Source organism: Manis javanica, chromosome 9, assembly GCF_040802235.1.
Source record: "Manis javanica isolate MJ-LG chromosome 9, MJ_LKY, whole genome shotgun sequence".
NCBI classification, from domain to species: domain Eukaryota; kingdom Metazoa; phylum Chordata; class Mammalia; order Pholidota; family Manidae; genus Manis; species Manis javanica.
The window spans coordinates 123,121,476-123,142,575 of NC_133164.1; the positions used below are offsets into that span (position 1 = coordinate 123,121,476).

The 21,100-nt window shown below is 43.5% G+C and overlaps 1 protein-coding gene across 11 annotated transcripts in view; it reads left to right on the plus strand.

Moving 5' to 3' along the window:
- ZNF236 (zinc finger protein 236) overlaps nt 1-21,100 on the plus strand; it is a 117,469-nt gene that overhangs the window by 34,844 nt on the left and 61,525 nt on the right. For all 11 annotated transcript variants that reach the window (XR_012121284.1, XM_073213246.1, XM_037007399.2 and 8 more), the window contains exons 4-9: nt 4,733-4,911; nt 7,494-7,618; nt 7,914-8,086; nt 10,036-10,179; nt 12,800-13,003; nt 13,957-14,182. Coding sequence is in view for 10 of the 11 variants with exons in the window: in XM_073213246.1 (XP_073069347.1) it covers nt 4,733-4,911; nt 7,494-7,618; nt 7,914-8,086; nt 10,036-10,179; nt 12,800-13,003; nt 13,957-14,182 (1,051 nt within the window). In the remaining variant the exon portion in view is untranslated. The remainder of the gene's footprint in view (nt 1-4,732; nt 4,912-7,493; nt 7,619-7,913; nt 8,087-10,035; nt 10,180-12,799; nt 13,004-13,956; nt 14,183-21,100) is intronic.

A 21,100-nucleotide genomic window follows, 5' to 3' on the forward strand; every position in this document is an offset into this window, starting at 1 on the left:
TCACCTCATGTGCTGTGTTGGGTTTTTTACGCTGCTCAGCAATGTCATGCCATTGTCTCGTAAGGCGGGAGGCCTGACACTGCAGGCAGCTCAGCTCATCGGAGCCCTTTCTTTCTTTGGTAAAACTCCAGTTGCCTTTGTCTTTGACTGTTGTGGTTGAAAGAATGTACATATTCCATAGTTTCTCACTTCCTTTGAGGACTCTGTGTTTCCTACAATCACTCGCCTCTATGTTTCTGTGACTACTACCCATCCTCTGTTTCCTCTTTTTGAATATAACAGGTTCTCCCTCAGGTCAGTAAATAGTCCCAGGAGAAGAAAAGGCTGGGGTAGTCAGGAGAGAGGCTTTGCAGGGCTGTGGGCTGAGGCTGCTGCCGGGCGCTGCGAGGTCCTCACCTTCCTGGGCTCCGCCTCCAGCATCCGGAAGCGGGGCCGTGATGCTCAGTGACCTGACCTTCCTAAGTCAGTGCACGAAGGTCCTGTCAAAAACATGTGGAACAGGAATTTAAGACTAGGGGTTTTACATGAACAGAAGAAAAAAAGGGCTTGGCTGAGTTTATTTCAAATGTGAGAAGTGTTCAGCATCATGTAAAATATAGGGTGCTCTTTTTTTTTAATGACTGTATCAGGGTAGAGGTTCACTGTTTTGTTCTCTCACCCAGCAGTCTAGGGCTTTAAATGTTACTTCTGTCGCATGATTCACAGTGAAAAGGGGAGGAAGAGGAACCCTTCTGCCCCTCTGAGGCCTGGTCCGCAAGCTCCTGTCAGTTGTGCGACACACCACTGAGCAGAATGGTCACCACACAGGCTGCTTAGTGCTTAGGAAGCCTGGGAAATGGGGTTTTGATTGGATAGCCATATGCTCAGCCAAGAAACTATTACTATAATATGGAAAAGAAAAATAGGTATCTCTGAGCACAATGACCATTCTTTGTGTATGTTAAAATAATAGATTTTTGGCTACCTTTGTCTATTTGATATGTTTTTACACCTCAGTTAATTGACTTGAGTGTGGTGTATGAGTAATAGCTACAGGATTAACTCCTGGCTTTTAGCCATGTTTAAGAATCCAGCTAAGATGGAACAGCTCTTTTATCCCAGGTTGGCCCTTTTACAACTGACCCTACTTAGTGACGACACAGCCAATAGATGTAGAAAGACTCCAGAAGGTGGAAAGAAGAGGGCAGGCGTCTGTGAGGCTTCAGGACTTGAGGAGCAACGTGGCAGTGAGTTGACCAGGCCAGGGTGCTGGAGAAGCCTTCTGCCAACAGGCATGGATGAAAATCTCTCCAAGAAAAGCTGGTTCCCCTTAGCCAAAACCAGGAAAAGAGTGGTCTAATAGCAAAATCTTTTTGACGATGCCCACTCCACTCCAGTCAGTCACCAACTGGAAAACTGCTCAGGGAAGCCAAGTGGAGAGTGACTTATAGCCCCTCCCGCTCCTGTGCCTCGGAAGCTGATGGCCCGCTGCCCGGCTCTCTGGGACTGAGCAGGGGGCTAGTCTCTCATCCGTCTCCTGGCAGAAGGAGGAGGAGCTGGGTTCCCCCGGCTGACGGTATTAGCAGAGCCCGGCTGGAAGCTGACCATTCATCAGAAGCAGGCAGTGTCAGAGGCTTGGGGGAGCTGAGCCTGAGACCCAGTCAGGTGATGCAGGATGGACTGGTCTGCACCAAGCTTTCCTCCCCTGGGATCACTGGTGGCGCCAGTGGGGCCTTGTGACGTGAGCCTTCACCTCCCCCCTGCTGCTGGGCCACATCTGAACAGGCTAAGTGCTGACTGCCTGCTGTAAGATGACCTAAGATCTAGAATCTCAGTGTGGTACCGCACATGTCCAAGACACAACTGAAAATCACCCTTTAGACCAGGAACCAGGACCGCCCCAGCTCCAAGGGGAAAAGACAACAAATACCAACACTGAGATGACCCCCATGTTGGAATTGCTTAGCAAGCATTTTAAAGCAGACACCATAAAAAATGTGTAATGAATTGTCTTGAAACAAATGAAAAAAATAAAAGATAGAAGAACTAAAGGGAAATTACAAAACTGGAAAATCCAGTGATTGAAATGAAGTCAACTGGAGCACTCAGCAGTGGAATGGGAAACACAGAGGAATCTGAACTTGAAGACAGATCAATAGAAATTACTTACACCAAATAACTGAGGAAAATAGAGTGAAAAAACTAACTGATTCTCAGGGAACTTGGGACAATGATAAAAGAGCCAACATTTGTATCATGGAAATTGTAGAAGGATAGAGAAGAGTGTGAGGTCGAAAATATACTTGAAGGAAATTAACCCAGATTTGTTATAAGGCATAAGTTCACATATTTGAGAAGCTGAATGGACTCACAGATAGATCTACACCAAGATACATCATAATCAAACATTTGAAAACTGAAGACAAGAAAATACCTCAGAAGAGGCTAGAGAGAAATGACCCGCTGCCTGTAGGGGCACACGAGTTCACATGGCAGTCGGCTCATCCGAAGCCTGAAGGAAGTGGGATGCTCTCCAGGGATTGAAAAAAAGAACTGTCCATTGTGAATTTTATATATGGTGAAGATGTCCTTCAGGAATAAAGGGGAAATAAAGACATTTTCAGGTGAATGAAAATTAACAGAATTCGTTGCTAGCCGACCTACCGTTTAAGAAATGGCTAAAGGAAGTTACCCAGACAGAAAGGAAGTGATGTCAGGAGGAGGCTTGGGAAGTCAGAATGCCAAGAGCAGAGGGAATTTAATTCTGTGGGCAGCTTGGGTGTTTTGGGTGAGATTAACTTTTCGATCAGTGACTTTTAAGTAAACAGATTTTCCTCTGTAATGTGAGTGGACCTCACCCATTCGGTTGGGGGCCTGAGTAGAACAAAATGCCTGGCCCTCCAGCAAGAGAGAATTCTCCAGCAGACGCCTTTGGACTTCCTCCGTACCACGGCCCTCTGGGGCCTCCAGACTGCCAGCCCACCCTGCAGGTGGGGGGCCTGCTGGCCTCCAGCCCCATGAGCTCGTTCCTTGCAATAAATCTCTTTCTCTGTATGTACACATCCTGTCGGTTCTGTTTCTCTGGGGAACCCTAATACAAACCTCTGGAGTGAGTATAAATAAAAACTGGGGTGAATATAATACATGTTCTTCCTCACGAATTCTTACTTCATACTTGATTGAAGCAAAAATTACCATAAACTACGCTCAGTGTACATAGGGGGAATACCTAGGACAATTCTATTTAAAAGCGGGAGAGGGTTAAAGGGGCCCGAATGGAAATGAGGTTTCTGCACTTCCCTGAAAGAGGTGAGATGGTGATGCCAGTAGGTCATGCCGATTACGAGAACCTAGAGAACCTACAAAGGGCTGTACTGAAAAAGACCATAAATGAATCGAAATGAATTCTCAAAAATTCTAAAAGCAGTCAAGGAAGGCAAGGAAAGAGACACAGAGGAACAAAAGGCAGAAGCACCCAGCCAAGAGTAAGAGGGCAAACTTGGCCTTTAAATGGCTTTACATTGTGGTCTAAGCACCATCACTGGAAGACTGAGGACGATGCTTGTCTCCAATCACATGCTGTCTCCGAGAAACTCTGACATGACGTGGTCTGGATGTACAGCAGAACTCAATGAGTGGCAGCTGGGGAAAGTACTGCTTTTTAAAGTATTTCACCATTTACTGTTTTGTCAGAGAACCTGCGGGAGCGCCTGCCTTCCTTCCGAGGCTGAGCAAACGCAGCGTGGCTGGTAGAACATGCAGAGCTTCGAGTTGAGGAAAAGTGAGGATTCATGGGAGGCTGGGGATTAGACACGACAAGATAAAGGCAGGCAGAATGCTTAGCAGTGAGCTGGGTCTGCAGCATAGCAGCACAATGCCCCTGAGACCTTGGAAGAAGGACTGAGGTTGCCTTCTGGGGTCACACTGAAATCATCACGTGATGGACTGGAGAGGTAAAACGTTACACTTAAATGGGTGCATGTAAAGTATACTTCAGTAAAATCGATTTAAAAATAACTCTAAACATATTTTCTCATATGTACTTGCAAACTACAATTAGCTTCTTAATGTAAGGTGTTCTATTTCCAGGGTTTTACTTCTAGAACACTGTAAGCTAATCTTTCCTTACTACTCTATTGGGATTAATAGTCTAAAATCTGTCATGGTCACTACTCTGTCAAAATAAACCTCAAAACCAGAAAAGTAAACCAGAAAAAGACTGTATTTTAAAAAATTACTTGGGAATATTTTCTTAAAATTCACGTAATCATTGAAGTTTGCATCTTTTCCTGCGTCAAGGGGTGTTACAGGGTGTTCGGGGAAATGGCACATGGGCACAAGCTCACGAGCACACTCGCCCGCAGGAGGCGGCCGTCCAAGCTCACAGGGCCTCTTGACAGGGACCTGGGGCCGCAGGGGCCGGGAGAAGGGGTGCGTTATATGGGGTGGGCTGTAGGGTTACCCCGGGCATTGAGCACCATTTGAGGTCAACAGAAGCAAAGTCCTGTAGGCAAGGAACAGACTCGCCACCTGCAATTACAATGTAGAAAATACGTTCTCAGGTTGACTCAGTGACTCAAGAGCTACTTCTGCACCCTGTGAACGCCATTCACACCTCGAGTGTGATATAAGAAGGAAAAAAGTGTTTGTTCCAGAAGAAAGTATAATTTGTGTATCAGCCCTTTACACTCCTAGGTTTCTAAGATGTCCTTGCTCTGAAATGTTTGCTCTGCTCGCCCTCTTTCTCTGGCAGAACCTCATCTGCTCTGAGTGTGGGGATGAGTTCACGCTGCAGAGCCAGCTGGCTGTGCACATGGAGGAGCACCGGCAGGAGCTGGCGGGGCGGCGGGCCCGGGCCTGCAGGGCCTGCGGCGGCGAGTTCGAGACACCGTCGCAGCTGAAGGAGCACGTGAAGACTCATTGCAAGACTAGGTGCGAGCCTCCCTTGGGCGCCGTTAAAGAGCGGTCGGTGCAGTGCGTTTTATATATGATATGTACTATGATATGTAGGTATATGATGTAATAGTAATACATATACAGATACTATATATATGTATATAAAATAAAAATTGACATACTTTGCTGTAATTGGTTAAAAATATTGGCTGCTTTAGAAATAGGAACACAGCAGCTAATTTGGTGTGATGGGAGGATGTCTTTTATAGGATGTAGTTCATGAAAGATAAGCTTGAAAATTAAGACAGGAGTCAGCCTGGCTGCGTAGAAACTTTTAGTTAGTATTATAGTGTTAAAACCTGCGGCACATGGTACTGGCGATACATTTTTATAGACAGGTTACAGAGTGTGTAACATGGATTCACGGGTCCAAGTCAGTGTATTTATGAATTCGTGTATTTATACTGACTGTTTCATGAATTCATGTATTTATACTGACTGTTTAGAACTTAATAGGTACCCAGCACTGTACTGAAAAAATAATTAGTATATATATAAATATTTAGATGTAAATCTTCATTTGGTCATTACAGACAGCCCATCAGGCCAGGATACTTTTTGAACCCATTTTACGGATAAGAAAGCCTAGATCAGAGAGACCAAGTCACTTTCTCAAGGTTTTACAGCCTGTAAGTTCCAGGCACTGGGATTTAGACCATAATAGTCTGGTTTCAGAGTTTGTGATATTGGCAACTGTGCCTGTGATCAAATACATGTACACAACCTAGTAAAACTTAGCGTGTCTTCCAAGTTTCGTATCTGACTGTTCCTGATATCGTCACTGACGCTTCCTTTCCTGAATAAGACCAAAGGCGAACCTCTTCCCGGCCCTTGGTGCTCAGGCCAGCTGATGGCGGTGACCAGCTGTCGCGCCCACTGAGCCCGTTTCTCCGACAGGTGGTCAAAGCCCACCCCAGCGGCCTCTTCACCTGCCACATGATCAGTTGAGCTTGTCCCCACTCCAAGCCGCAGCCTTAGGGAACAGCTACACCTTTAGCAGCCACCCACACCACAGCCTCCACGACGGCGCATCCCACACCGATTAGCAAGTTTATGAAGTGCCCAGACGTCGGGGTATGATTTATCCTTAGTCTCTGCATTTCAGACTCCTGTGTGGACTGAACATCTCCATGTGGTCAGCTTTCTCTTCTGTTTCCCTCTTCCTCCGCTGTGCCACTGCTGACTCGTGTGGTACCCACCTAACGCGCCAGTGATCTTTAAACCCCAAGATGTAATGCGTGCACTCTGTCCCCTAGATTTTTATCTGATGAAGTTTAAACATAGGCAATAGGTAGTCTTGCTGTGTCTGAGGGTTTTGGAGACATGGTTGATAATATCTATGTGGTCAGCACACAGTTGACTGCACTGACTTCTGGGTCTTCCGGGATCGAGGGCAGTGACCAGCTGAGCGGACCAGCAGGGGACGGCGGCCCCCAGAGCTCCTGCTGAGATACAATGGGTTGCTCTTGGGCTGTGCCGGGAGGACGGGGCAGATTGGTGAGGTGGCTGTTTTACGCAGGCCTTTCCGAGGAGGCGCATTTCAAAGGAGATGCCTCAAGGGGCCCTGCAGACTTAGGGAAGGGAATTCCAGGCAAAGAAGCTGACACAGTCTTAGCTGCAGTGAGCCTTCTGCATTTGAAAATGGAAAGGGGGCCTGGACGCTGGGAACTCACTGCAGAGAGGCCTGGGCCGGGGCTGAGTCTGCAGAGGGCAGGGGTGTAGGGCCTTTGGCTTCCTGGGGATGATGATTTGATCCAAAGGCAGTGGGAAGGCCTGGAGGGTGTTACACGGGGATGGCTTGCCTGTCCTTGGGTGTGGCTGTGGCTGCTGCGTGGGTGGGGCTGAAGCAGGAAACTGGCGACCAGCGCAGTGGTGGCCGGGGAGTGAGAGATGCGAGCATCTGGAGGTGTTCATGGGTGAACCAGCGGCTTTTGGAGATGGGCTTGAAGTCGGCAGAGGGAGAGTCCGGTGTGACTCCTAAGGTTTAAATTTGCACAGCCGGGAGTTGCCGTTTCCCGTCCTGGAAAGGGCAGTGTGGGGCTAAGTGCAGAGCTGTGTCTGGGACCTGCTAGGTCTGAGCTGCCAGTCAGCTATCCTCAAGGGGAGGCCCGGCGGAGGGTTAGGTTCTAGGCTGGTGCTCGGAGGAGCGTCGGGTGGTGGGAGGTAGGGCTTCGGAGACTGTCAGCAGTTGGATGGTAGTGAAGGCAAGGAGGTGGCAGTTACCATGTCGATGCAGAAGTTAACACCTGCGGTCTCCACGTTTAACCACCACAGGTAAAGGTTTGTCAGAGGCACAGTCCAATTCCCACTCCCCAAAAACCTAAATTTCGGTTTTTATTAGGTATGCAGAAAATAAGTTTTCTGATATTGAATACACAAAATGTGTGTCGGACCTGCATGTGTGTGCATGCACACAAACACACTCTTTCTGTGATTGAGTTCTTATTAGGGCATGTCCATCTGATGACCAGCCAGCCAAACTCCCTGGTAGGATTCTAATTTTGAAATTCTAGTACAAGGGAGATGACCTAATGAGTATTCCCCCCATGTCACTCTAGGGTGTCAAGTACAAGGTCATACAATCGGAACATCGACAGGAGTGGATTCACATACTCATGCCCACACTGTGGAAAGACGTTTCAAAAGCCGAGTCAGTTAACTCGGCATATTAGGATACATACAGGTATGAAATACATCTACTTTTGGGTGATCTGTGATATAGGTTAAAGAAAGGAAATGTGCCTAGAGCCAGCTGGATCTGGATTATAGTCTTGGCTTTTCCATAGGTTGCTGTATAATTTGGTGTTAACTTTTAAGATTTTGAATAGGCGGTAGGACATACGAGCCTGTAGTTACTGGGAGATGTTTTGGCTGGGGGGATAGGTTTGGGTGTTGAATCTGCGTAACAGGTATTCCCTTTAATCCAGGTGACGCTTACACAGTGTGGAATTACATTTTGACCCTTGTTCTCCCTCCAGGTGAAAGGCCATTTAAATGCAGTGAATGTGGAAAAGCTTTTAACCAGAAGGGGGCCTTGCAGACGCACATGGTTAAGCACACGGGTGAAAAGCCCCACGCCTGTGCCTTCTGTCCTGCTGCCTTTTCTCAGAAAGGGAACCTCCAGTCACATGTGCAGAGGGTTCACTCGGAGGTAAACCCCCCTACCCCGCGTGTGTGCGGCATTCACGGGGTGCAGCATGTGGTGCTTGAGTTAATGAGTGAAACTGAGAAATTCCTTTTTACTTCGTAAATGCAGATTAAGAGATTGTTTAGAGCAGACCCTCTTCAATGTGTTTGTGTGTGTGTGTGTGAGAGGAATTTGGCTCAGTGTATAAGGAAGAAATATAAAACATGAGCTCGTATCTTCTACAGGCAGTAAACTTTGGTGAGTGTTTGAAAATAATCATAGTACCTTTGCTAGTTATGATCCATCAATCTGAATGTTAATTTACTTCATCCCTCAAACTTGAAACACTATCAAGTGTATAAAATTGAAAGACGAAATGAAATCGAGGAAAAATGTATGGTTCCTCTTGCTGGTATCGCTGAACCTGTGTTTGGCCCCCTGCCCCTTTTTTGTCAGACGGAGCCTGGTCTGTTTGCCTCCGTGCTGCCTGTCACCTGTTTCAGCAAAACGGGTGGTTGCAATTTTTTCGTTGTCTACAGATCACACGATCCGTAAAGCCTCAGGAGTGTTTCTCTTAAGCAGGTTGACCTTTGCTTTTATTAATTGTCATGACTTGATGTCTTATTTACAGTCTAATGGTAGAATACAAAGACATTTTAATCAACACCAGTACTTTCTTCAGGGCTCAGTTTATTTTTACGTAACTACTTTGCAGAATGAAAACATATTTTTAAAAGCAAATGGTAGCTTTTAATTTTTTCTTTGGAATAATGCCTTAAGTTACACTGAAATGAAAAAGAACCTACCTAACAATTGATAAACAGATTCAGAATTCCATATGAGTGAGTTACTTTTAAAAATGAAGTTGTATTATCTAAGACCCAAAGATACGAGGAGGGGCATGTGACTATCAGAGAGGCAATGACTGTGTGGAGAGCAGTTTCCTTTGGCTCAGAGGAATCGTTTTGGGTATAACTCAGCTCATTCAGCTGCCTCTCTGTAAAGATGAGGCTCAGGAGTAATGGCATATTGTGTAGCACCCACAGAAAGCTCACTGGACCCTTAGAGTAGCCCTGTGGGATCTTATTAGTGCTCCTGAATTTAGAAAATCCCTTTAGGCAGGGTGCGGTTGCCTGTCACCCAGCCCTGAAACCCCCAGGCTTGGAATGCTCCAGAAACAACCTTCAAAGGTTAGGAGGCTGTAGTAGTTTGCAAACTTTGGCTCGTCCTGTGATGAGTCCAGTGCCTTACATCTGGTTCTTAACAAGGTGCTGGAAATGGAATGGGAGTCTTACCCACGTCCAGAGAGGGCCGATCAGTGTTCAAGACAGCCTTCCTGATTATAAGAATCATGGGCTTGAGTGATGAAATCAGGGGCTCTCTCGGTGCTTGGATGTTCCCTTTATTTTCCTTTTCTGTAGTCCACTTTTGCCTTTTATCATAGTTTTAAAAAGTAGTCATTTCTTGGAATGCTTGGAAAATTTGCGGTATCAGCAGCCGCCGATATGGAATATTGGGGTTAGTGATGGGAAATGTACACGTTGTATGACCCTCCTTCTAACTTACATGTTTCAGCCCATGGAAGGTTTAGTCAGAGTGATAGTTGTATCTGTCTGCCTTCATTATTAAACATTGTGTTTCACCGTTTAAAAAACTGAGAACATGAAAAATTCAGATGTTTTATTTTTACTAAGTTACAATAACTGAGAGCTATGTTTGTTTGTTTCTTGTTTTTAACTGCTAAACCAGTTCTATTTTATAGAAAAGACAGTGACATGTCAGGTAATCTGCTGGCAATATTGATTAGAGTTGGGTCATTGATTATAGAGCTATCTAATTTAAAATAAAAAAATGTTAAAGAGATTAGTTCTGTTATTTTTAATGGAATGATCAATTATGACTTGCCATAATTTAAATATTTTTATGCAATAATTAATTGTAAAAAGTCATTTTTTTCTTCTTTATTCTTTAAGGTCAAGAACGGCCCTACATATAATTGTACAGAATGTAGCTGTGTATTTAAAAGTTTAGGTAGCTTAAACACTCATATCAGCAAGATGCATATGGGTGGGCCACAGAGTTCAGCAAGCTCTACAGAGACTGCTCACATTTTAACGGTAAGTTTAGTAAGTTTGTAGATGGAAGGTTATTCTTTACCACGTCTGTAATCAGTGAAGGCCTTTAAAATTGAACATTATTTTTAGAATATTATTTAGCACCATAAAGGTGCTATGAATGTTTTGTATATGGAGGCAAGGTGCTACTTTCTGTTATTTAATTAGTGAAAGAAAATCAGTCTTCAACTTTAGAATATTATTAGATGATCCTGATTTATGGACTGTCATTGAACCAGTAGAAATATGATAAATTATAATCATGAAGTTAAGAAATTATAATTCCTTCAGTCTATATTATTGATGATTATTATTGAATATTCTTTATGTTATAACTTAAGAATCAGTTATCCTTTTTAAATAGTATTTCTCCACATCTAATGTGACAGTGATAATTTTTCCTCAGACTGGACTTTTGGGAAACTAAACTGTTTTCCAGTGCATGTATCTAGAATGGTATGACTCAGAACACAGGTGCTTTGATTCTGTGTTCAGAGGACCTGGGCCTGTTACACACTACCCTGTCAACTGCTAGTAAGTGGCAAAACCACATGGAATCTTAGCAGCAGTGGACGTTGAATACCAAGTCTCAGTGGTGTTTGAGCTTATTAGTGCGGTTGGCTTATGTTAAGTCAAGGACTGGCCTCTACCAGCATAGAAAATAGACGTCCTCAGCATGTAGTTCCGAAGCTTAAGGCTCATGATTAGGGCTTGCTTCTCTTTTCTCTTCTCACAATATTTGCAGCTTGGGGTGATTCCTCACCTTATTGTCCATTAAGGAGAATGTTGTAAATAAGTTCTAAAACTGGAGAATAATTAGTTTCATAAGTAAGTCTTTAGAATTTTATTCTAGACTTTTTAAAATAAAATTTTTGTTGTGTAAATCAACCAAGTATTAGCATTTTCACCATTTCCTTTGGTAATCTGCAAGTCAAGTAGGTAGACACAGTGAATAAATAACCTGTGTTAATCAGACTACTTTTAAAATTTACATTCTCAATAAAAAGCTGAAAGTGTAGTATAGGGGCTTGGGGACCTGGACCCCCACCCGCCTTGTTCTCTAACCTGCACGTGGAAGGGCATCAGAGTCGTGCAGCCCTACTGGCCGGCCTGGGCTCGCTTGCAGCCTGCAGGGTCGCCTCTTCACCTGCCTCTCACGCCAGCTCCTGCCCTTTCTACTCTACTTTTGAGGATTTTCTTCAGCTTTATCTTATGACTCTCTTACTGGATGTTTTCTTCTGTGTTGCTAGTTAGCTTTTTATTTCTGAGGGCTCTCCTTTGTGTTTCTTTTTTAAGACATTTTTTCCACGTTTGATATACGTTCCTAAGAAATCTAATTAGTATTTTCTTCTTTAATGTTCTCCTCTGCCTATCGAGTCACATGCCCTGGGTCACCTCCCTGCTCCATCTGTCAGATGGCTTGTCATTCCTGGTCGCCTGCTTGTATTCCGGAATAAGGCGACGGCAGACAAACTCATGTGTGACTGTCGGTGGGCCTCCAGGTGATCACACACATTCGCATGTGACTGGCCCGGGAACTAGCTTTTAAGCTTGCAGTCCCTGGTGACAGAACCTAAGAGACTTTTTGATTAGTCTGGGGAACTCAGTGCCACAGAATGTGCCCTAGTTCTTCCCAGATAATTTATTCATTTTCATCTTTTAGAGGCAGTCCCCATTTTTGCCTGAAGGTCAGTACCTAGCTGCCATCTGTTCTGTGGAGGAAGACGGGGGTTCATTGTCAGTCTTAAGTACCTTTTCCACCATATTTCTTTTCTGTAATTAGTAGACTTTGTCCTTTAGAGTAGTTTTAGGTTTACAGAAAAACTGAGCATAGAGAATTCCCATATACCTCCCCCACCAAGTCACCTTTATTAAACACCTTGCATTGCTGTGCTGCGTTTGCTAAAGTGATGAATGATTACTGATACATTATTATTAACTGAGGTCCATAGTTTGTGTTAGGGTTCACTCTTTTTTTTTTTAAAGAACAGTTTTTTGATAAGCAGGTGCATGTAGTTAACAGGGTTCACTCTTTGTGTTGTACATTCCACAGGTTTGACAGATGTACAGTGTCCTGTGTCTACCATTCAGTATCATGCGGAATAGTTGCTGTGCCCTCTGCTGTCTTTTTGACATGGCATTTCAGATTTCTGACTTTCTGGGGATCAGACTCTCTCTCCCCATAGATCTTCTTGGTCATAGTTTTACAGAGCAGTTATTCCTCCAATACCCCTGTTTTCTGGAAATTTGTTCAATCTTTCTGACCCCAGTGGCTTCTTTCTTATTTTCTTTATTTTTTAACATTTTTCTATTCCTTCATTGTAGTGGACTAACAGGATGATGAGGTTTGTGTGTTCAATCTACCATCTTGAATTATAGTCTGTACTACCACTTAAAAAACTTATGAAAAATTATAGTAGAAAAATTCATTGAACATGTTCTTTTAAGAGCCATTATTGTGCCTAACATAAAAATGACAGGATTTTTTTTTGAAATTTGTATTTGGGATATTGTTAGTTTCTAATGTTCATGGGCAAGATATGCCTGTTTGTTTTATTTTTTTTAATTGAAGTACAAATTAGTGTAACTTTACATTTTTAATGAAAATGTTGCTGTGTTTCAGGCCACGCTGTTTCAGACTTTACCTCTTCAACAGACGGAAGCCCAAGTCACGTCAGCCTCGAGTGAGCAGAACTCACAGGCAGTGACCGACGTCATCCAGCAGCTCCTGGGGCTCTCGGAGCCGGGGCCCGGGGAGCCCAGCCAGGCCCCCCAGCCGGGCCAGCAGCTGAGCATCGCCGTGGGGGTCAGCCAGGACATTCTGCAGGTGAGGCCTGCTTACCTGCTCTCGTCTGTGTGTGTCAGAAACTGGGCATCGCTGTTGAAAAATAAATATGCAGAGCTTGTCAAAGTAGAAGAATCTGCATTAAAAATGTGTCCTAAATTGAAGCAAAATATGCTAATTTAATTAATTATGGACAATGCAGAATTCTTCTTAATTTATTAATTTTTACACTGTTAAAATTGATTTTAAACTAATTTTTTCTCTGTAAGTGAATTTACTTGAAAAATGTAGGCTTTTCAGATCATTCTTATAACTCTCTGTTGACAAGCATAAGAACTATTTTATTCTTTCTTCAGGTTCGGGTGTAAGCGTTCTGAGAGTCAGTCCTGCCCCCTCACCAGTGTGTGCGCGTCTGGTGCCTGTAGGGGTGGGAGCAGAGGGAGACGGGAACAGAGGCCTTTCTGATTGTCCTGCCCCAGTCCAGCCCTATGTGCAGATTCTTCATTTCTGAACAGGGATTGTCTTCCTTTTTCTGTTTACTTATTGTAAAAAGTAACCTTTCTCCTATCTGTACCCCCGTGATGACAAGTTGGCAATGTGTAAAGAGTCTCAGGATATCGTGACAGCTGATGTCTTCAGGGTAACCCCGTGTGACCTAGAACATGAGCCTCAGTTTAGTCAGAGACAGCCACGGGGGTCCGAGGCAGACTGTCCAAAAGTCAGTCATTCATTTTCATTGCCTTTGGTTGAGAAATGCAAATGCCTGCCCTGTTGCATTTTGGGTAGAAATGAGATGTCAGGTAGGAAAAAGAGACATTTGAGCCCCCAAAGTTGGAAGTCTTGCTTTTACAAAACTACTTGGAAATGCAGATTTTTGTTCCTAGGAGGGCGGAATTAAAATTCTACAGGGGAAGCTTGATCACATCTGTGTAATTGATGTTGGTGGGCACCTTGGCCATCAGATGTCCTAACCTGTTAGTTTTGTTCTGTCTCAGCAAGCCTTAGAAAACAGTGGGCTGTCTTCAATTCCAGCTGCAGCTCACCCGCGCGACTCCGGCCGCGCCAAGCCTTCTGTGGTGCAGGCTCAGCACCCAGACGTGCCCAGCGTTCCAAGTGAGCAGACCGAGCCAGGTGCGGAGCCAGAAAAAGAACAGGAAGGCCAAGAGAAGCCGGAAAAGAAGGAAAAAAAGATCATAAAGAAGAAATCACCATTTCTACCTGGTAATTTAAAAATGCTTTAAGGTTTAGGGGCATGGGATGGCCTAGCGTGGTTTTTAAGAAATACACCCTCCTTTGTTTCTTCCGAAGATGATAGTTTGTTGAATCCTCTGATAGTATCTTCCTAACAGCATTCGTGTGATATTTAAAATTAAAAACCGCAACAGTGGTAAAATGTGGGCTGCTTTCTCCCCCCCGTGAGAGTCTACTCCCGGGCACTGGGCCTTCCAGCCCAGCTGTCTTAGACTCCCCTCCCTCCGGATTTTTAAAGAGGATGATTTTAATGTTTCAAAATTCAGTGTGGATTTTTATGGTAGGTTTGTATAGAGATCTTTCAGATTAGGGGGCATTCCCTTCGGTTGTTAGCTTATTAAGGTTTTTTGTTTTCTCCTTTATGTTGAGTATTATTAAATGCTTTTTTTTCTTATTGTTATGACCATGTTGTTTTCCTACTTTAATCTGTGATGTGGTAAAATCACAGTAAATAAGGTGAAACAAACCACATATTCAGTCTAGGCTACATTACTTTCCATTTCTCTCTCTTTCTCTTTTTTCACCTTCTTTTTTCTTTGTGACACATTTTTAAATTTGGCCATTTTTTTTTTCAATTTCACAATGTAAAATATACTGTTTTAGAAAAAAAAATGTAACACCAGCACTTACTAATAAACCTGTTCATTTATGGAAACACCTCTTTCATAGAGTACACATTGGTGTTGAAACAATTTGAAGTAATTGGTATCTATAAAAAGTTTTAATTAGTATATTCCCCTATACTTTGTGTGTGCCAACACAAAAGAAAATTAAAATTTTCAAACATATTTTCCACAGCTGTGGTCCTTTTGGAAGACTTGAAGTCTCAAATTTAAAAGACATAAAGGTAGGATAACTTTGCTGTAAGTTTAAACAGCATTTTTATATAGAACCACTTGAGTTGACATGCAGGTATCTTCTCTCATTGTCACATACCTGTATTTAGGGAAAATTACACGAGTTTTATAGGAAAATCTCAGTACATATATTGCAATAAAGCTGAAGCCGTGTTGAAAAGACTAGTATGGATGGCACAGAAAAATGGCTTCTTTATGTGTCACTAACTGGAGTTCCTGATGATGGAGGCAGCCCAGGGAGATTTAGTCCTTAGGGCTTTTCTCTCTGGAAGAACATGTTTAAGTCATTCTTAAGAACGTTTGCATCAGGCTGCTAGAGAGCTTGCCCAAACTCCTGAGTCGTTTGTGGAGCTGCTTGCCAGGGGGGCATGTCCTCTGGTTGAAGACGGGAACACATTCTGGGCCCCGGTCAGGGTAGGCTGTTCCCAGAGCCCCTCCAGGTGCAGGCAGAGTCTGTGCAGCTGCCCGGCCAGGGATTTGCTGTGGAGGCGCTGGGAAATGCTCTGTGCTCACAAGCAGAATCGGCCACTCCCCACAGGCCAGTTTCAGCTTCCTGGACTTCTGCTAGCTTTGAGAGGCTGAGAAAGCATGTCCTCTGTGTGATGGGGTCTGGAGATTCCACTGCTCCTTGCCGAGTGACCTCTGCACCTTGCTCTGCTCCGACTTTGCTCATCCCACTGCCTGTGGCCGTGTGCAGAGAAGCAGAGCGCCCCTCTCAGGCTGCAGACTGGTGCTCCCTGCTCATGGGGGCACTACTTCAAAAACTGCGTGAAGCGTGGGCGTGAATATGCATTGTAAAATGATGATTCCTGTGTCTTAAAAGTTGGCCTTAATCTGGTTGATAGGGGAATGAACTCCTGGTGGTCTTCTGCTTCAGTCTTTGAGCATTAATTCTGAGGTGGATGGGGAGAATTTCTCCCTGTAGGGAAATAATCATTCAATGAACTATACTTCTGAGAATATTGTTTTGTAAAAGACTTCTGGGGGCTGGTAAGAATGCCTGCAAGCAGTACAAATAAACTTTGGAAAAGTATCATCTCACAGTCTGCTCACTGCAGAAAGCTTTGCTGGTTCCGCATGCACATTGAGCAGTGTGGTTGAGACTCTTAAGCTAGAGATGCCTGCCTCTCTTCTTCTTGTGTCAGCATCCATTTTTCTAACAATTTAAAATTTCTTTATTAGTAGAAGTCAACAGATCCCTCATAATGCTTTCCTCCTTGCTGGGTATTCCCTGTAGCCACCAGCTTTCCAGCTATCTTACAAATAAGTAGTTAATTATGGTGGCTAATTAAGGATTGGTAACTCTTCTCAGGTGGAGAAAGCTCTAGTCAGTCTTGTATTTATTTAGAAGATCCTCAATTAAAGGATTGCTTTTTTGTTGCAAGAATGAGCAAGTCTAGACAGCAGTCAGCAGTTCTGTGCGTTTGGACTGAATGCCAGGACTCCTATGACCCAAGGACTGCTGTGGTTCACCTGTGAGAACTCATATTGAACCATAGTTGGGAAGAATCCCAGTGTCACAGGTACATGCTACTGGGAACTAACTCCTGATGTCAGCAGAGTCTGCATCCCCCGCGGGGCACTAGCTTTGGAAACATCACCTGGAAAGTGAGCCCCGTGCGGTGGCAGGAGAGCTTCTGCTAACTCACACAGCAATGCTATTGCTCTTCCTGCTTCCATTGACCGTGTGGTCCACCCATTCTCAGGGTAGAAGAAAGACTGTGCCAACAGTCTAGCAATAACTGGTGACAACTGAGTGACGTGCCCAACAATAACTTGAGCTGTTTTCTATTTACTACAAGCATGGCTTCACCTTCACCTCATTTCAAACTTACGTTCTTCATCATAAGTCACGTTTTCCGTAATGGCCAGTGTGGTTGCCTCTACATCAGCTTTGGCTGATTGGAGAGCCCCATGAACAGGGTCCAGACCTGAAGATGGTCATCACAGCACCCAGTGATGGTGCGGGATGCCCCCATCCTCAGGACTCAGCAGCTACGATACCAGCACCGCTTCGGTAGCCACACCAGGGCTGCCTCTTGAGCAGTCTGAATGTCTCCACTCTTAAATATTTGAGTCCACTTAAGTTCCATTCCATTTCCAGCTTAAAAAATCTGGCCAGGAAGTCCACATCATCTTCCTGGTCAATGCTAAAAAACCTAGTAGACTGTGAGACTTGACACAAAAATTGTCCTAGTTTCATTTCATCAAGTCTTCCTTTCTGTACAGTTTCAAATAAATGGTCACATTCTTCCTCTTATAGAAGTTACACTGGCATGTGACCTAGCTGCACACTTACAGACCTATCACTGGATATAGGATAAGTCCCTAAGAGGCCACCCACTTTAAGTCATTGACGTGTCACTTCTGAATTAGAGTCCTGATAATTTTGTAAGGTTTGGTACCATGATTCCACCTGGTTTGGAATGCACTGTTCCCAGGTGGCATCTTTATTAGTGTTCCTGCAGCCTCCTCTGGTGTATGCAGCACGTGATGACCCACCAACTGGGTCAGTAGCCGTAAGGATTCTGTGATACAGAACCGCTCTCTAGGGTTTAGGTCCACTGCTGAGAAAATGTCAACCACCACCACCACCAAATAGGGTCATTTAGTAAGATACCATGTAACAAAAAGGCAAAGATGTAGGCTTTATTTTCTTATATGAATAAAGGTCTTCTCTGGGTCAATAGATGTTAGCTTGGACTATTTGTACTTAACTTGATGTAGTACTTGGAAGAAGAACAACCTTCTGGGACTATCACGGTATGTCTTCTGGGCTGGAACCTCTGTGCACATCTGCCAGGCATCTGGGGGGTCTGACTGCCTGAAATAAGCCAGGGCCCTTTCCAAAGTCTGAGTCAGCATTTGGGTTGGCACTGGAAGAGTCCGTCTGTCCTCCCCTGCTGCTCTGGGCGCAGTGTTGCGGATACAGTAGGTGTGCCCTCTGACCCCACAGAGGAGCCCGCGTGCATCTTCCCTCTCAGCTCCACCCCCGCCTGCAGCACCAGGACCTTCCCGTCTTGGCACCCTCGTGCTGCACTCGGCCGCACTGGCGCCAGAGAGGGAGTGGGCTGTGTCCCCTGGCGCCTTCTCTTGCGTGGGAACTGATTGAGGAGTGAGGAGGCCACATCCAGGATCCCGGTCTCCTGTGGGAAGGCCTCCCGTGTCACACAGGCTTTCCGTCGTCTCCCGACCGGCCTCTCAAGCTCTAAGCCTGCTTGCCGATTCCCACTGGACATCCCGTGCTCCAGCCATGTTGGATTCAGTACCTGGCTTTTGGAACCTCGTACGTGGCTTTCACTTCTTTTGCATGGAGATGCGCCTCACACCAGGTCCTTCTTGGCAATCAAACACTTGCCTTTCACAGCTCAGCTACAGGGTCATGTCGTGCATGCAGACGTTTTTGAGGGAGGTGGATCATGAGCAAGGCTGTGCTGCCTGTGTACCCACGTACGCCAGTGCAGATTCCTGCCGTAGCGCACCGGGTGCTCCACCACACTTGCGCGGCCACAAGGGCAAGGGCCTCCTGGAGCGGCACGCGGCTCTTACTGAACATGCAGCTGGTGCTCTCCTTGAAGTAGCTGGGAGGACAGGCCTTTCTGAAAACTTTCACTCAGGCTGTAGAATTACACAGACCTCAGCGTGCACCCTGACATTTTCCATTTATTGGTGTCTGAACTTGGTTAAGTTAACCTCCAAAATGTCATTCTCATCTGTAAAATGGGGCAATGATAGAATAAACGGAAGAGAACGGAATGAGAAAGTCCATGTAAGGTGTGCAGAATAGTGCCTCACACAAGTGCTTAAAAAATACATATATTTTTGAAATTTTTAAATAGATGAAACTTGCTCATGCCACACAATTCAAATGATACAAAGTGGTGTACAGTGGTGAAAAGCCCCCTGCTCATCCTTGCCCTCTACACACCCTCCCAGGGCAGCCACCATCACTGGGGTCTTCTTTGATGTTAAGTAAGCATAGGCATGTTTTTATATATCACGTCGTTTTTTTAGCAGAACAAGCATCATACCGCATGTATTATTTTGCAGTTTCCTTTTTTCAACCTGATACCTTCTTTTAAGGGAATTCCATTTTATGGATAAACAATATTTAGGTTATCTGCAATTTTTTTCTAATAAAAGCAGAATAAATGTAAATGTATCTGTTGGGTACATTTCTGGAAATGTCAGAGATTTGAAAGAATAAGTTCTGTAAAGATTGTTTTAGGGTTTTAATTTTGAAATGATTTCAGGCTTAAAAAAATTTCGCAGAAACAATGAAAGAATTCCCATATGCCTTTCGTCTAGATTCTCTCCAAATCCTACCATTTTCCTTCATTTGCTTTTCTTTACCTGTATTTCCTGAGTTTTCTGAGAATGACTTGCAGATACAGTACCCCTTTAATTCTGAAGTTCTTCAGTGTGTATTTCCTAAGACCAAGGGCAGTTTTACATAACAATAGTATATTCATTAACAGTGTGAAAATGGATCCAGCCTACAGATCTTATTCAGATTTCTTTGTGTCATTCATGTGCTTGATGACAAAAGAAAAAAATTCATAGACTTGAAGTTTGGTAAATATTGCTGGTTCCCAAACTCCAAGGGGTTATATCAATTTATAGTCCCAACAACATACTGGATGCTGTTCCCTCACATTTTTTGGGGGGTTGTTATCAAACTTTTGGGATCCTTTTCACTCATTTACTAGAGTAAAAAATGCTTTCTTTTTGTAGTTTTCATTTATCTTACAAGAGTAAGGTTGAGGAGCTTTTCGTGTTGAAGGACACCTTTCCAGTGTTGGACTGACTCTTGCCTTTTACTTGTTATGATGCATTAAGGATGATAGTATTTTGTGATCTGTATTTGTGGCATATTTTCTTTTCTAATTTGTCCTTTTGTGTTAAAGAGGAACATATTTTGTCTTTATAAGTCAAATGGGGAGAAGTGTTTTCTTTCTATATAGTCAAATTTGCCAAAGTTGTATGACTTTTGGACTTGTGTAATACTTATACTTCAGCATTGACATTATTGAAAAATAACCTGTTTTATCTAATGCTTTTATATTTTCATATTTTAAACTAAATCTTTGACTCAGTTTTATTTTTTGTTTCCAGATGGGCACCCAGCTGTCCAAACACCATTTATTAAATAGGTCATATTTACCCCATCAAAATGCAGTACCACCTTTATCATACATTACACTCTCAAAACTACATAGGTCTTTTCTGGGCTTTATTCTGTTCTACTAACCTGTTTTTTCATTCATGTGCTCTGGTACCAAATGGTTTTAGTTTTATAGTGGGCTTTCATACCCAGGAGGCCTAGTCTTCTCTTGTTATACTTTTTTTAAAGTGTAATTTTGACTATTTTCACATATTTATCTTGTCACGTATACTTTAGAATCATCTGCTAAAGTTCCAAAACTCTAGTTCTAAAAGTCTTATTGTTATTTACATGTAAGTGACTTAACCAGGGAGAATTATTGTCTTTGTGCCAAAGAATAGAGTATACAGTTCAATTTATTCAGATTTTTCTTTCATGTTTAAGTAGTATTTTAATATTTTATTCTTGATTTTGTACATATAAAGAATGTTGATTTTCATGTATTAAAACATGGGCCTCCTTTTGAGTTTTAGTGTTTTTTTGATATGTAGTATCATTTATAAATAATGATTTTACCTTTTCCCTTAGAGTTGATACTTCATATTTCTTTATCTTATCTAATTTCTTTGGCTGTTATCTTTAGAACATGATAAATCAATGTCAGTGATAGTGAACTTTTTCCTGACTTCAGATCCTTTTAGTATTTTCCTATTAAGTCAAATGTATGGAGATGTTTTATTCACCTCTTGCTGTTTTTGGACTATTTTATAAATGTTAAGACAAAGTGTTGAATTTCAGCAATTGCTTTTTCATCTTGAAGATGATCATAACATGTTTTTTCTTTTTAAGTGTATTACTGTGTTTGATGAGAAAAGCTGTTGCCCAGCCTCAGGGAAGTTGCTGTGGGGAGATGCAGAGCTGGTCTTC